This window comes from Chroicocephalus ridibundus, chromosome 1, assembly GCF_963924245.1.
Source record: "Chroicocephalus ridibundus chromosome 1, bChrRid1.1, whole genome shotgun sequence".
Classification (NCBI taxonomy): domain Eukaryota; kingdom Metazoa; phylum Chordata; class Aves; order Charadriiformes; family Laridae; genus Chroicocephalus; species Chroicocephalus ridibundus.
The window spans coordinates 14466091-14481608 of NC_086284.1; the positions used below are offsets into that span (position 1 = coordinate 14466091).

At 49.0% G+C, this 15518-nt stretch overlaps 1 protein-coding gene across 1 annotated transcript in view; it reads left to right on the plus strand.

Annotated features, from left to right (window-relative positions):
* Positions 1-1348: 1348 nt before the first annotated feature.
* PANX1 (pannexin 1) overlaps positions 1349-15518 on the plus strand; it is a 29912-nt gene continuing 15742 nt past the window's right edge. The window contains exons 1-2 of the mRNA XM_063329377.1: positions 1349-1628; positions 13234-13373. Of these exons, the coding sequence (XP_063185447.1) occupies positions 1448-1628; positions 13234-13373 (321 nt within the window). The 5' untranslated portion in view covers positions 1349-1447. The remainder of the gene's footprint in view (positions 1629-13233; positions 13374-15518) is intronic.

The window sequence follows — 15518 nt, forward strand, 5'->3', positions numbered from 1 at the left end:
TAATGGTTTTATAAAGGGAGAGTTGAGTGGAGAAGGGAACAATTCATCCCTTTTGGCAGAAGCAGTATGAGTTAAGGAAGTGCTACGTGCAAAGCACAGCACAGGAGGTGGCTCTTTACGGGGTGGACGGTCACCTCTGTGACTCCTGGTCTGAGGGGGCTGAGGATGCTCTGAGCTTGTAGAGGTTCAGAAAGCAACTGGAAAAAGATAAGGGAGGAAATAAATTAAGGGTTATTAAACGTGAAGGCATCCCATTGACTCCCGCAAAAAGTGACTTGTGATGCGACGGTGGTGACCAAAGACTTTGAAATGCCACAGCACATGGTGCTAGGTAGATTAAGGGTTTGGAGCATCTGCCAGATGAGGTTGGGGGAGAGAGCTGGGATTGTTCAGCCTGAAGGGATGACTCAGGAGGATTTTATCCATCTGTACAAACACCTGATGAGGGATGTAGCACAGACGGAGCCAGGCTCTTCTCAGCGGTGCCCAGTGAGAGGACCAGAGGCCATGGGCGCAAACTGCAATACAAGCCGTCTCCATCCTCTTGTCCCTCCATTGCCCTCTTGCCTCTCCATCCTCCATCGCCCCTCTGCTCCGCTCTGGAGAGACCCCACCTGGAGTACTGCGTCCAGCTCTGGGGCCCTCAGCACGGGGAGGACATGGACTTGTTGAAGCAGGTCCAGAGGAGGTGCCATGAAGATGATCAGAGGCTGGAGCACCTCTGCTATAACAGGCTGAAAGAGTTGGGGTTGTTCAGCCTGGAGAAGAGAAGGCTCCAGGGAGACTTTATCGCGGCCTTTCAGTACTTATAGGGGGCCTACAGGAAAGATGGGGAGGGACTCTTTATGAGGGAGTGTAGTTATAGGCCGATGGGTAGTGGCTTCAAACTGAAAGGGGGGAGATATTTAGACTAGATACAAGGAAGAAATTTTTTATGCTGAGGGTGGTGAAACACTGGCCCGGGTCGCCCAGAGAGGTGGTAGATGCCCCATCCCGGGAAACATTCCAGGTCAGGTTGAACGGGGCTCTGAACAACCTGATCTAGTTGAAGATGTCCCTGCTTATTGCAGGCAGGGTGGACTAGATGGCCTTTACATGTCCCTTCCAACCCAAACTATTATTCTATGATCCTTGGGGACACCCCAAAGCGCCTGGCACGGCCCGGAGCCCCCTCCTCCAGCCGGGGGGGAGCTGCACGACCCCACCTCCCGCTCTCCCCCACCGTCCTTGGGGCGGGGGAAGGCCCAAGCCGCCCGGGCCACATCCCCCCCTCCCATCCCCGCCCCGCTCCTCCGCCGGGCGGAGCCGCGCCGGGCCGCGCCGTGCCGGGCCGGGCCGTACCGCGGGGGCGCTGCCGAGCCGCAGCCGCGCCGGGCGGAGCACAGCGCGGAGCAGCCCAGCCCCGCCGAGCCCAGCCGAGCCGTGCCGGGCCCCGCCGAGCCCCGCCATGGCCATCGCGCACATCGCCACCGAGTACGTCTTCTCCGACTTCTTGCTGAAGGAGCCGCCGGAGACGCGCTACAAGGGGCTGCGGCTGGAGCTGGCGCTGGACAAGATTGTCACCTGCATCGCCGTGGGGCTGCCGCTGCTCCTCATCTCCCTCGCCTTCGCCCAGGAGGTCTCCATCGGTAACCGGCCTCCCCGACAGCCCTCCCTCCCCCCCCGCCCTCCCGGCGCCTCCCGCCGCGGACAAAGGGCTCGGCGGAGCGGTGCGGAGCTCCGCGGTGGACACGGTGGGGTTGGCGGGGGGAGAGCTCCGTGGGGACCCAGCTGCCAGCTGCCGGGAAGGGTTCCCATTCGGGGGTGGGGGGAAAAGGCGCCTTTGGGCCGTGGGGAGTGCGGAGGAGGGAGAGCAGCTCGCCGGGAGAGCATCCCTGGCAGCGGGCGGTGCCTCCGTGCGACCTTCCCCAGGTGTGCTGGGCATCCCGGCTGGCCTTTCCCGCTCTTCCCCATGCCCTCCTCCTCCTTGGGGCATTCCCTACCCGCTGTCATTCGCTAACACCTCCTGAGCAAGAGCCCTGTCAGCTCAGCTGCTGCGTCTTCTCCTCTGGGTGTGATTTAAGGAGAGGGATGGAGCCACGCCGCTCTTTGTTTCCCAGGGCTGCTCAGCCTCGAGTATGAGCTGTGCCTTGAAAACTGCCCGTGTGCTGCGGTTCCCGGTGCTTGGAGGGCTTTGCAGTAAGATCGCGCTGTCATTCAGCAGCTGTCAGGGATAGGTGCCAAGGAAAAGGGCTCTCGGAACCTCTGTGTTTGGGCCACGGGTGGCTCAGTGGTGTATTGAGGCTGTTCACCTGCTCCTTGGGTGTCAGGCAGGATGGGCAGTGGAAGCGCTTGCCAAAGCTTTCCCCCAGCTCTGCTGCGCTTCTGCAGCTGTTCCAGTTCAACTTCTGGCGCGACTCGGTAGATGAAGCTATGCTTGACCTGAGAAAGGTCAGGTTTCCTAATTATTTTGCTATATTTTTTTCCTCATCCCCAAGTTATAGAAGTGCTTGTGCATCAGCCTAATAGCCAGCCCTTTTCAGAGTCTGAAGTGACTTAAATCCAAATGACAAGGACCTGCAACCTGGGGGCTCACTTATAAAATCTGTTATAGAATCGTAGAATAGTTCAGGTTAGAAAGGACCTTAAAGATCATCTAGTTCCAACCCCCCTGCCCTGGGCAGGGACACCTCCCACTAGGATTGCACTGCATTTAAATGGCACTATACGAATGAAGATTTCAAAGGTGAATCAGCAGTGCTGTCCGTTTTGAGACAAAGGTGAATCATAAGACTTCTTCCACACTTTGAGAATAGTTTAATTTACTCTATGTACCTGTTTATTGGCATGCAGTATTGTATACCTGAGGTATATCATCTATAGGTTTGAGTCAAGAAAGTGGAAGCTGGAATGGGACTGTGAATTAGTGGTGGATCTGTGCAAAACCATCGTGAATAGCAATCGGGTACCAGACCGCTTAAGAGATAAGATGCCCCAGACTGCTGTTTTTACATCCAGCTCCACACCTATTGCAATACATTTGGTTTTGACACAAAGCACTGTGGCCTGCAGTAACCATGCAGGAGTCAAGGACAACCAGGCTGGGAATGCCAAGACCAAATCCAATCCCTGTGGCAGCTCTGGTCAGTCAGAGACCAGATGGTTATATCAATATTTCTGTAATCTAACCTGCTGCTTTTAGTTTTAGGCCTGCTACTGATATGTGCACATTTCTTCCTCTTAAAGCAATGAAAAAGAGGGTTTGTATTTCCATACACTAGCTTGTATATGGGCCCCTTAGTTCTTCTTCCTTCTGCTTCTCCTCTAAAAGCGCTGGACCCAGTTTAAAACAGTGCCCGGGTATGAAGGTCTCTTATGAGCTGTGCGGAAGTATTTCTTTCATTTTCCTTCCTTATGTAAAGCTCCAACACACAACTGAATCGCCGAGGTTGGTAAAGCGTGCCTTTCTTTTGGATAAGTTAAGTTCTCGTCTTCACTAATCAAACATTTGGGCCTCAGTGCATGCTATATGTAGCGTATTTCAGTATTCAGTTAATTCAAATTGAATCTGTGGCGGCAGGAGATTCATAAAGCAAGTACTAAAACGCGTGCTACATCTTGCATGTGCTTTATTTTGCTTATAATCCTGAGAAACTGTTAGAAGAAAACACGGGCTTTAAAACTGAGCTCTTCTATTTGAAAAATAAAAATGAAAACAAGTATGAGTAATACCCCAGTGAAGCTACACCACGTGGTTTCCATACAGAAAGTGATACTATATCAGCCACGCTGCTATTACGGCTGTCGCCTATTTCCCATGTGCTCCTTGCGGCGCGGCAGGCTGGCTGCTTACGGGAGATCCCAAACCTGTTTTCCATGAAGGCTTTTTTGGGGATAGAGAGGGTCTCGGGGGCTGGATATTCCTGAGTCTGTGAGCACTAGTGTTCAGCCAGTGATAAAATAGAGAGCAAGGATAGGTTTCAAACACTTCCTGATGTAATTGTGCTTTGAAAAAGGTCAGGAGAGCTAAACTGAGAGAAAATGGTAGGGTCTGTTTTAGGTCTGAAGAAGAGCAACTCAGAATCAGAAGTGGTTATGAAAGCGGTATGTGAGTCACAGCGTGGAAATATCACTGCCTCCAGGTACAAAAACTGAACACTCTTTCCAAAAAAGGAATGCTCAGCTCCTATTTCTGTTGGGATAATTGCATTCTTCCCACCTAAAATTCTCTTGGCACCTTGAGCCATCACCTTCCCTTCCTGCTCCGCGTTGCTGTTTTGTTGCAGTGCGGTGTCAGATAACTGCAGTTTTCCTCCTACGTGTGGTTGCTGATAATTGTGCAAAGTGATTCAAATGTTTACAAAGGCTGCGGAGGTTTTCTGAAGCCGCCAAGTAACTTTTAATTTCGATAGAAGCTTCAGGAAATAAATGAGATTCCAGTTGGGTATCGCAGAGGATTTCTCTGCCGCAGGCATGGAAAACCTGGCTGCTGCGGTCAGCCAGTGAGCACAGCCGAAACTCCCAGGGTTAGTGCCTGCACCCCACTTCGGCATCCTTCAGGGGCAGGAAGAGAACTAATCTAAGTTTATTTTTGGTTATATTTTAGAAACCCATGGTCAGCTGCAGGTCTGTGGTGATTTCAGGCTGGTTCTGGGAGTGCTTTGCTGTGACTGAGCTGTTCCCTGCCAGCCCTGGGAAGTGCTGCTGCTGGAAACCCTGCACCTGTTATCTCTTTACAGCTAGACCTTGTTTTATACAATTTTATATAATTTTATGTAATTTTATGTCATTTTATACTGGGAACTTGAAAATGGAAACAACGATAGGATTGTGAGGATTGTGTTGTGTATGCTTGTTTTTCTCATGTTATGGCCTTATATTATTTCCCTGTATCATTTAGCAGTTCTTAGGGTGAATATACTACAGGTGGTCAGGTAGTTCAGTAACAGAAACTCTACAAATATTTCTAAATTACCCATCCCTCTTAGAAAAGGTAAAAAAAAAAAAAAAGACAGGGGCACACTCGGCAATGCGTGAGCCACAGAATCAGTAGAAGTTTTTCTGTGTCATTTTTCCATCACCACTTTTTAAATCAGAGCAGCCTTGAGCCAGGACTGAGATTCCAGTTTTTAAACTCTGTGTGTATCTATTATGAGGTACGTTTTCTTATTGCATACAACTTAGCTGAAAACGTAGGTATTTCTGACCAAGGCACTGCTTGTTGCAGGATGCTGCAGGCCTAAGCAGGTACAGACCGCCGAGCAGAGAGGAAATCGAAACAAGCTGCTTAATTTTGACGGAGGCTTGTTTCCAAGTTAGTTCTGGGAAATATATCAGTGGCTGGCTTGGGTCGCAGCCGAAAGAAAAGCAGCTGCGAGAGCTGTCCGCTTGACATCAAATATTTGCGTCTTTTCCCGAAGGAAGGCAGTTGGGAATTGCTCATACGTGCTTAAGCCCAGAAGCTGCTTGTCACCAAATCACGTTGTTTGACCTTCTCTATACATCAGTTTTCAGGCACCGTGAGGCTGTGCAGCTGGCAGCGTGGGAGGTGATGGCTGGGAAGGGAGACGAGGAGGGAGGGAGAGAGCTGGAGAGGGGAGAAGAAGGGAAAATCATGGTGGCCACCAGCAGTCCTTACTACAAGGCCATTTTGGGCGTTGGTTGTGCATGGCTCATACATTGCTGGTATGAATCCTCTCATTTTAGCATCTCTGTTTATTTTATAATATAACAAAACATCTTGGAAACCCTCCCAACCCAGAAACTATCATATGTTAAGTAAGTCACCTAAGAAACTTGAGTATAGTCAGCATGAAGGTCTGGGTAGTGCTACAGGCTTGTCAGTTGCGGCAGAAGGGTGGGTTAGGAAGTGCCTGGCCGTGGACCAACCCACAGCATCTGCATGAATCTGTCAAAATGAAGATTTGCTGCAGTAAAAACATCTTATGTCCCTCTGATGCATCTTATCTCCTTGCTGGAGGGTGCTCAAAGGTTGGGAAGCGGAGTCTTGCCCTGTGCTCTACACACCATGGGGTTGATGTCCCCATTGACCGCTTTGGGCTTTCCCAATGGTGAGAATCCTTGCTTGCCCTGCTGAATTTCCACCAAATTTCTGGGAGGGTTTTTTCCCCAATTTGTTTGTTTTAGTTCCCACCCCCCGAGTTGGCTGCCTGTGGGATTTGAGGTGCTTTGTCCAGCAGAAACCACGGGGTGAAGGGAGTTAGTGAGGAACTCCGGGTGCTGCATCCCAACAGCTTCTGTGGGTGCCATGGGGGCAGCAGCACCCACCTGCAGCATCCCTTATTGCACGTCCAGCTGGGCCCGTGTCTCTCTCTACAGGTCAATCATGTTTCTCAAACAGTCATCAGAACTAGTGATGAAAGGAAACTAGTGAACAAAGGGGAAAAAACCCCACCCCAATTGCAAGACTCAATCACAACAAATATACAAAAAAAATAGTCTTAACTATTGAATTAGGCTCCTTTCTTCTCCTGCTACCCCACCGCTAGCCCTCCCTGCTGATGTCTCTCTCCCTTCACATTCACGAGTTGCTGGGGAGGCTTTTGGGAAATAATCCTATCTTGTGACTTCCGTAAAGGCTGGGGGCTAAAGTTGGGTTGGGTGTAATTAGGCCAAAGACTATTACTATGGCAGCTGCTGGCTGAGAGCTTGAAAAACATCTCCCAAGCGCTGCGGAAGCAGGCTGTATGCTAATGGTTGACATTTGCACATCTTGGGTTTAGCTCAGTAGGGTGCTCTGGGACTCAGGGCATTAATGACAGGACCGAGCCAACAAGGGTGCCAGTAGCATCAGTCTGGAGCCGCCAGACAGACTGTGAACTTCAAAGCATCTTTCAGTTAGACGTGCAGACCCCAGAGAAGAGCAGCATACGCTGTGCTGCTCTTTGGCGTACAAGGAGTGCTCAGTAAATAGCAGAAGTTACCGGCGTCAGGGACGGGCCTGCCTGGGGAGCCACGACAAACTTGTAAAAACATTTACTTTAATGTCAAGTCTAAATCGTCTTTGGGTAAACATGTTCAGCTGTTGGTGAGGAGATTTTTTTTTTCCTGTTTACCTTCGACACAGCCAAGTCCTACAACAATGATGGTAAGCTGCGCGTGGTGCCAGAATTAATTTAAAAAGCATCATGGCCCTCTGGTCTTGCCTGAGATTTAGGTTTACCACCAATGTTGGCAGTGGAGCCAGAAGGTCATCACCCCTGTTTTGAGATGTTTCTCCTTCAGGTGAAGGGAAACTCCGTATTTGCCTTCAATCTCACTGGTGGGAATTTCCTTCACAAGTTTTTTTTCCCATGAACCAAAAAACTCGTTGCTCTGAAGGCAATGCTTGTTAAACACCCAGCTCTTTTCCCACAGCGTGATTCTGAGACTTCTCTGTGGGATAATTGGCAGCCCTGTGGAGAGGAAAAGATACTTGCTGGCTCCTCTGACACATTTTGCTTAAACACTGCATCACCTCAGCTTTACCTTCTGCTGCTACTCCATTGCCAAAGTAAACCTCAGGGAACAGGTTCTTTCCTCCAGTGCACCCATTTGTGTCTCTCCATACTTCCTTCTTAAACATAGAGTTTATTCTCTGTCACCCAGCCTGCCACTTTGGTCCATGAGAAGCGTCTTACATATCTAATAAAACGATTCCTTCTGGTCCACTCTTAAGGTGTACACCCACACATACAGTTGCTTCTTCTTTGGCATGCATTGGGACATCTGTTTTTCATATTTTAAAATATCTTTTTTAATGTTGGGGCGGAGGATGCGCGTTGGATGGTGCCTGGCAGTCTGTGCATTGTGTATGCGTGCCTTGATTTTCTTGTTGGTGGGTTTTATTTTAGCGGCTGCTAACATGGGTTATTCTTGCTAGATAAAATCAGGTGTTTGGGTATCGTGGCTAGTTCATTTTGCCTTGTGGAAAATCATAGTAGTAATTAATGGCTGGGTTTTCATCCAAGCTTATGCAAATCTTTTTCCAGCGATTGCAGTGCATTAGAACCCAAATAATTACTGACTGAAGGTTTAATCCTGTCAGCTACAACCACCTGATCCTGGTTCAGGAAAAATAGTTCAGCATATGACTAACACCGATTCTTGGAAGTACTCTCTGTTAGTTGTAGTTTCTTAATTAGATGTTTAAGTCAGCAGTGGGTTGTTGAGCCACTGGGGAGGAAACCAGTCCAGCTTGCTGGGTTTGTGCTCTCTCTGGTAAGGGACGCAGCCAGAGGATGCTGAGCCCTCTGCTCGTCCCACCTTCCACCCCAGCAAAGCAGTTGGCTACTGAACAGGGATTCTCCTTCAGAGCTGAGACTTTCCTTGGGATAATGGGAGTTCAAGAAGGACGGGGAACGGCTGGAGAGGGTACAGCAAAGGGCTACCAAGATGATTAGGGGACTGGAACACCTCTCTTATGAAGAAAGGCTGAGGGATTTGGGTCTTTTTAGTCTGGAAAAAAGACAGATAAGGGGGGATCTTACCAATGCTTATGAATACTGAAAGGGTGGGTGTCAGGAGGATGGGGCCAGGCTCTTTTCAGTGGTGCCCAGTGACAGGACAAGAGGTAACGGGCACAAACTTGAACATAGGAAGTTCCACATAAACATGAGGAGGAACTTCTTTACTTTGAGGGTGGCAGAGCACTGGCACAGGCTGCCCAGAGAGGTGGTGGAGTCTCCGTCTCTGGAGACATTCAGCCTGGACGTGTTTCTGTGCAACCTGCTCTGGGTGATCCTGCTCAGGCAGGGGGTTGGACTAGGTGTTCTCCAGAGGTCCCTTCCAACCCTACTATTCTGTGATTCTGTGAGTTTCTTTTTGCAGGTAGGTTTCTTTTTTTTGGAAAGCATCTACAGAGGCATTCGGGTGGGCATCGCAAAGGTGACATGTATCCTGCTCATTTAGCATCGATAGCAAAATTTCCACCTCCATTTGAGGAAAAGGAGCCAGAGCAGGCCCACTGCTTGCATCCCAACTCTGAGAAGTCCCAGCTGGGATTGAGGCATCTTCTTTTAGACACCTGATGACAGATCCTTCCCGAATGAGCCTTCAAGACTTAGGCGAAGCGGATGAAAAGGTGTCAGCAGGGCACAGGATCTCCACCTGTAGACAGCTCCACACCAGTTTGTGCAGTGCTGTACAGGAGCTGCAGAGGAGCCGGTTGCCGAAGAAAAGGGTTTTCCTGGTAGAGGCCCGGAGGAGATGGCTTGTTGGCAGAGCACACGTGAAGACGTGCCGCGGCTGGGTGGGGTGACAGCTCGGCCTGGCTGCTCGCTGGCTGCAGGGACTCAGGCTTGTGCTCTGCACTCCGTTGCATGTCTGCAAGTCATTCCTGCCGGCAGCGACCGGCTCCATCTAATAATCTCAGCACACTTATAAAAGTGACATTTTATCATACATGGTGCTCACCTGTTGCTGCCTTAAGTTTCTGCAGCTCTTTTACAGAATCACAGAATCTTCATGGTTGGAAAGGACCCTTAAGATCATCGAGTCCAACCAAACAAGATACAATCTCCGCCACTAGAGCATGCCCTGAAATGCCAAATCTAGATGTTTCTTAAACACCTCTAGGGATGGTGACTCAACCACCTCCCTGGGCAGGCTGCTCCAGTGCCTGACCACTCTTGCAGTAAAGTAATTCTTCCTAATATCCAATCTAAACCTCCCCTGCCGCAGCTTCAGACCATTTCCTCTGGTCCTGTCATTATTCACCTGGGAGAAGAGGCCAACACCCACCTCTCTCCAACCTCCTTTCAGGGAGTTGTGGAGGGCAATGAGGTCTCCCCTCAGCCTCCTCTTCTCCAAGCTAAACATGCCCAGCTCCCTCAGCCTCTCCTCATAGGACTTGGTCTCCAGACCCCTCACCAGCCTGGTAGCTCTCCTCTGGACACGCTCCAGCACTTCAATGTCCCTCTTGTACAGAGGGGCCCAGAACTGAACACAGTACTCCAGGTGAGGCCTCACCAGTGCTGAGTACAGAGGCACCATCACTTCCCTGCTCCTGCTGGCCACGCTATTCCTCATACAAGCCAGAATGCTGTTGGCCTTCTTGGCCACCTGGGCACACTGCTGGCTCATGTTGAGCTGGCCGTCCACCAGCACCCCCAGGTCCTTTTCTGCGGGGCAGCTTTCCAGCCACTCTTCCCCAAGACAGTAGCATTGCTTGGGGTTGTTGTGACCGAAATGCAGGACCCGGCACTTGGCCTTATTAAACCTCATACAGTTGGCCTTGGCCCTTCGATCCAGCCTGTCCAGGTCCCTCTGTAGAGCCTTCCTACCCTCAAGCAGATGAACACTCCCACCTAGTTTGGAGTCATCTGCGAACTTACTGAGGGTGCACTCAATCCCCTCATCCAGATCATCGATAAAGATATTAAACATATTTACATGGTGTCTCTTCAGGACAATGTGGCATTTTTTTGTCGTCATTTTTTTGCAAAAGTGTAAGTCAAATCCCCATCACTCCCTCTCCAAAGTTGGTTTAGTACCAGGGAATGATTAAAAAAAAAGTGCACTGCGCAGTGTAATGGTAACTTGGCCAAAGACTGTTGTGGCAACTGTTTAATGAGTGCAGTCATTTATTATTCCTCATCCTTCTCTCAGTGTATTTTATCTCCCTGTTGTTGTACTGGGCTTGGCTGCTGCTTTTCCTTTTCCCCTTTTATTACTTGTGGGAGCAAAGGACGGGGAATGGCTTCACGTCGCGAAGCCAGGAGGCTGTTCCTTTGGTAGCAGAGGGCTATTAGCCTTTCATGAATTAGCCCTGAGCATGGGTGTGTGTGCACAGTGCTGCTTTGAAAGGCATTTGGACCTTTGCCTAAATTCTCCGCTAATCAAAACTACAGATTTTCTTTTTCACTTCCTCCAGAATAACCCAACATAAATTATCTGTGTAGATCTATTGCTATGACTCCTTCGGAGGAGAGAAAGAAAGAAAAAAAGATGGAAAGTTGTGACCATTTTCAGATGTGTTTAATAATGTGTGTTCTGTGTAGATTACACACAAAAACATCCTTTCTGGTTAAGTCTTAACATGACCGTGGTCAGTGCAAAGTTGTAATTTACATTAACAAGTGTTTACAACCAGGACTGCAATAAGTTAATTAATGGGTGCAATAACCGGAGTGTCCCCAGCTTCTGCTTGGCGCAGAGCTCTATCAAAGTCCCTGCTGAAACCCCGGGGATCAGATGAGCGAGGTTCACTGCTCTGCTGCACCCCTGGCGTTGCTGTAGCTATTCTGGTGTGACGTTGTGGGCATAACTCATTGGAGAAGGAGGCTGCCTGCCTTTTTCATCGCTAATTTGGGAGAAGGAGGCTGCCTGCCTTTTTCCTCACTGGTTTAAACACTCCATCACTCTCAGTGGTTTTCCCACCCGTCAACGAGAATGAACACATGGAATGTGTTTCTTGTTGCAGATACCCAGCCATGAATAGGACAAAGCATCTTTCTGAACACTCCTATTGCTTGCCCCGTGAAAGGGTCACTTGTTTGCCGCTTCACGCTGGGCACAGCCAGCAGCAGGAGCTTCGTTAAGCGATGAGAGCAGAGCATAAATGGTCTCTATCCAGCCAAGCACAGACACTCCAGTTGCCTGCCCCTTTTTCTTCTTTTTTGCTTTTTCCTTTTTCCTTTTCTTCAGTGCATTATTTCTTGAGCTTCCACAGCTAATGGAAGTTCTCTGGAAAGCAGAAACTCCCGAAGCTTTGGGAGAGTGCAAGCACTTGTCTTGTGTCAACTTTGCGAAGTCGCACGAGCTCTGGACTGATAAACAGTAATTTGTTTTCCATAAGGGAGGCTTGTGACAGGTCAAACCATGTCCTTATGATACTACAGCCTTAGAAATAATTATACTAGTGACTCATGAGGAAAGCCTTTTGTGCATAATGCTCCTTGACTATGCTACGTTGTAAAAAGGCTGTACAAGTTACACGGCGAATGAGGTTGACTCCTGTTACACAAAAAGTTCTTATTCTCTAAAAGCTAGACCAGCAAAAAGGCAGAACAAGTGATACAATCTTATACAAAATACTTCTCCCCTATAAAGCACACAGTGATGCCTTTAGCATTAACTTTGATGAATATGTTTAGGAAAAAAAAAGTAGCGCTATTTCCTCTCTCTTGGTCTTTTGACGTTGGTGTTGTGTTGGAGGTTGCTCTTGGAAGCAGGTTGCTTGCGCATGAGCCATCTCCACTTTCTGTAATCACTTGGTGAAATGGTTATCCTGTTTCAACTTTTATGAAAGCCTGCTGGAAATGTGTGGGGTTTTTTTTTGCTTTCACTATCAAAGCTTCAGAAAAAAAATCCAAACCCCTCACATTGTTTTACTCCTCATTTGAGGAGCCAGCGATACTCCATGTCCAATACCTGCTCTTCCTCGTTGAGGTATGCTGCGGGAAGACTCAGTTGGTGCCTGTAGCTGGTCAGAGCAGAATTTGACCCTAAGGCTGAGGCTGGCTAAACAGCTGCTCTTGCTGTCAATTAGTGCCCTGATCTTAATTTGAAGCTTCCGAGCAGCTGGGGAGGTGCTGGGAGTGAGTGGGGGTGATGATTACGTGCTTAATTCTGGACACAGCACATCACTAAGCTGGCGAGGAGGGACCTGGCACCCTTTGGAGATGACTGGAGGCCACAACTGCTCTGCCAGAAGTTACAGGAGGGAATCCCTGTTTTCACATGTGTGATGTGAACCCCTCAAAACTCATGCGCAGTCTTAGAGGCAGAAGAAGTGGCAGCACCCTGGGCCAAACTTGGGCTGTGGGAATGGTGTTTGAGGTCTTGTTTCAATAAACGTGTAAGCTGTAGGTTGTGTGTTTGGGAAATACAGCGGCATGATGGTACGTGATGGTAGCTGTTCCCTTGGGGAACCAGCATTATCTGATCGCACTTTATGGTGGTTCCCCTTTAGCCAACCTGAGTCAAGTGCAAGCAAAAGAGACAGGTCTTGGAGGGTATGTTCCCCAAAAGCCTTATGAAAATAGGCCTAAAAGACAGGTGTTTCTAATACGCTGTCTCAACCTTTAGGAGACATCAGAGAGTCTCTGGGGGAGTTTAACCCTTTGGATACAGTGGGAGCTCGGTGACTCTTCTCCCCGCAGAGCTGCTGTGTTCGGTTTGATTGCTTAACCTAATAGCTTTGGGTACTGCGAAATCACGAGTGTGAGCTTTTCTTCCTAAACTTGATTTCTCTCTTTTTTTTTTTTTTTTTAATCCTCTGAGGACATGATAACTTTTGCTTTGTTTTCCCAGGTGCTCAGATAAGCTGTTTTGCTCCCAGCTCCTTTTCCTGGCGGCAAGCTGCGTACGTGGACTCCTACTGCTGGGCAGCTGTGCAGCAGAAGCAACCATCCCAGAACAACTTAGAAAACATTCCCCTGTGGCTGCATAAAGTATGTACAGATCTCCTTCTCCTGCAAAAATTGTCCCCGTGTAGAAGCCTGCCTTTGCCTCGCTTTTCTTCTTCCTCTGCTCTGCTATAGTCCTTGGCTTTGACTTAACTCTCTATTTTTAGAGATAATGTTTTCTTTCCCTTACTTCCAAAGAGGGTAGTACTAAAGAAGGTATTTTCTGCTTTTAAATAAAGGCTCTGTCGTGCTCTAATAACAAATATCACCAGTTATCTGACACGGGAGTAATGTGAATGTTGCTGCGTTGCCCTGGAGCTGAGTGCCTCACCTGGCTTTAGCCAGGAACTATTTTAAAACCAGGACACGAGACACAACAACTGCCCTAATGCTTGTATCGAAAGCTTACTTTAGGAAAACAGGAGAGTGAAAACATTTGGCATTTTTATTGTATTACACTTGGCCAGTTTTGCATGGAGAGGAGCTTCTGGCAGGTAGGCATTGTGGGAGAAGTGGAATTCATCACTGGTACCAACAGGTTTAACCCTGTCTTCGGTGTGCTTTTCTGAGCCTCCCCAGGCTGTTCCCTTGCAAACCGTGAGCTGGCTTTCACCGCCCCGGGTAAAGCAGCGTCGTACTGAACGCACAGTAAGAGACGTGATTTGATGGGTAAAAGGAGCGGTAGGTACTAAGGCACTTGAGCTGGCTCAGAGCAGTTAGCCGAGCTTTGGCCAGCGTTACAAACCCTGCAGAAATGCCGTGCCAGTGCCTGGAGCTGGTGCAGCTCGAGAGGCAGCGTCGCCCTGCCCGGGCAGTGCTGATGCCCGAGTAAGAAATGCTGTTGGAGCTCTGCAAACGTGGGGTGTTGCGTGCTGCCTTCCCCAGCCCTTTGATTACTTGCCCCAGCAAATAATGCACCCCCAGTACCTGGGAGCGGAGGAGAACCTGGCGTTAGAAGGAGCTCATGTCTGGGACCCGCAGCACCTGTATTTCTGGGGTTTACTGGTGTATCCTGTAGCTCAGCTTCGATTATCCAGTCAGGTGGTGGTATCTCCTCTGAAAGACTATTCAGGGCTGTCTCTGATTTGTTTGCTGACTCAAATCACAGAATTGTCCAGGTTGGAAGGGACCTTTCAAATCATGGAGTCCAACCACCGACCTAACGTTGACAAAAACCATCACTAAAGCATGTCCCTCAGCACCACGTGTACTCGTCTTTTAAAAGCCTCCAGGGATGGTGCCTCAACCGTTTCCCTGAAATCACTAACTGTAAGGATTTACTACTGCCTTCTCCACTTCACTCATAAACTTGACCCAGCGGTCTTGTGTCTCATGAATATTAAAGCCAGGCTTGTTTTCTAGCCTGAACTCTTCCTTGCTCAGTTAGTGCTCCACTTCATTTCAGCCAGACCTTCTACAGAGGCCAGTCGAAGCTGCTGGGACATCTCGCAATGCAAGAGGCTTGTGTGGGTGGAAACTCCACCTGCAAACCTGGATACATTGCTGCCCCTTTCTCTTGAGGGAATGAGTTCTTCTTACCCAATTTCTTTCTGTTGAACTTTATGCCGTAGTCACCTGCTGATAGCTGTAAGTCTCCCAGTTTGCCAGCCATGAGTAATTGCTAGTCATGCTTTTATGATGCAACCCACGTTAATTTGCTGACCAGTGCTGTCTCAGGAATTGATGCAAGGCCCTTCTTCCCACAGTTCCTCTGTGATAGCTTAATGGTATGTGATGTTTCTTTGTAAATACCCTGCAAACTGGCTGTAAGGAGTGTGTCTGAACAGCTGAGTCAGAGTTTGTAGCAGAGGCTGGGTGCCTCAACTTCCTAAATCCATGCTTAGTCACCTACACTTCCACTGAGCCGGGCAACTGGAGCTGCGGATGCTACTTGGAAGCGAGTATTAATACCCTTCTGCTGATTGTTCATCAACTTCCATGCTTAACAAGTTTCCAGGGAAGGAGCGGTGTTACAGCTATTAACACTGACTGTGGTGGGAAGATCTGAAGGTGTTTGGCTGTTGGGTGTACCCAGGGCCAGCAGCTCCCAGCTGCACTGCTGGGTGGCTTGCCATGGGGACTGATCACTTCTGCAGGAAAGCAGGGCCTGGGTTGTCTCCTGGTGCAGGCTGTGTGCTCCAAGGTACGTACAACCTCATTGCTCTGCAGATTTTGGCTAGATAACCATTC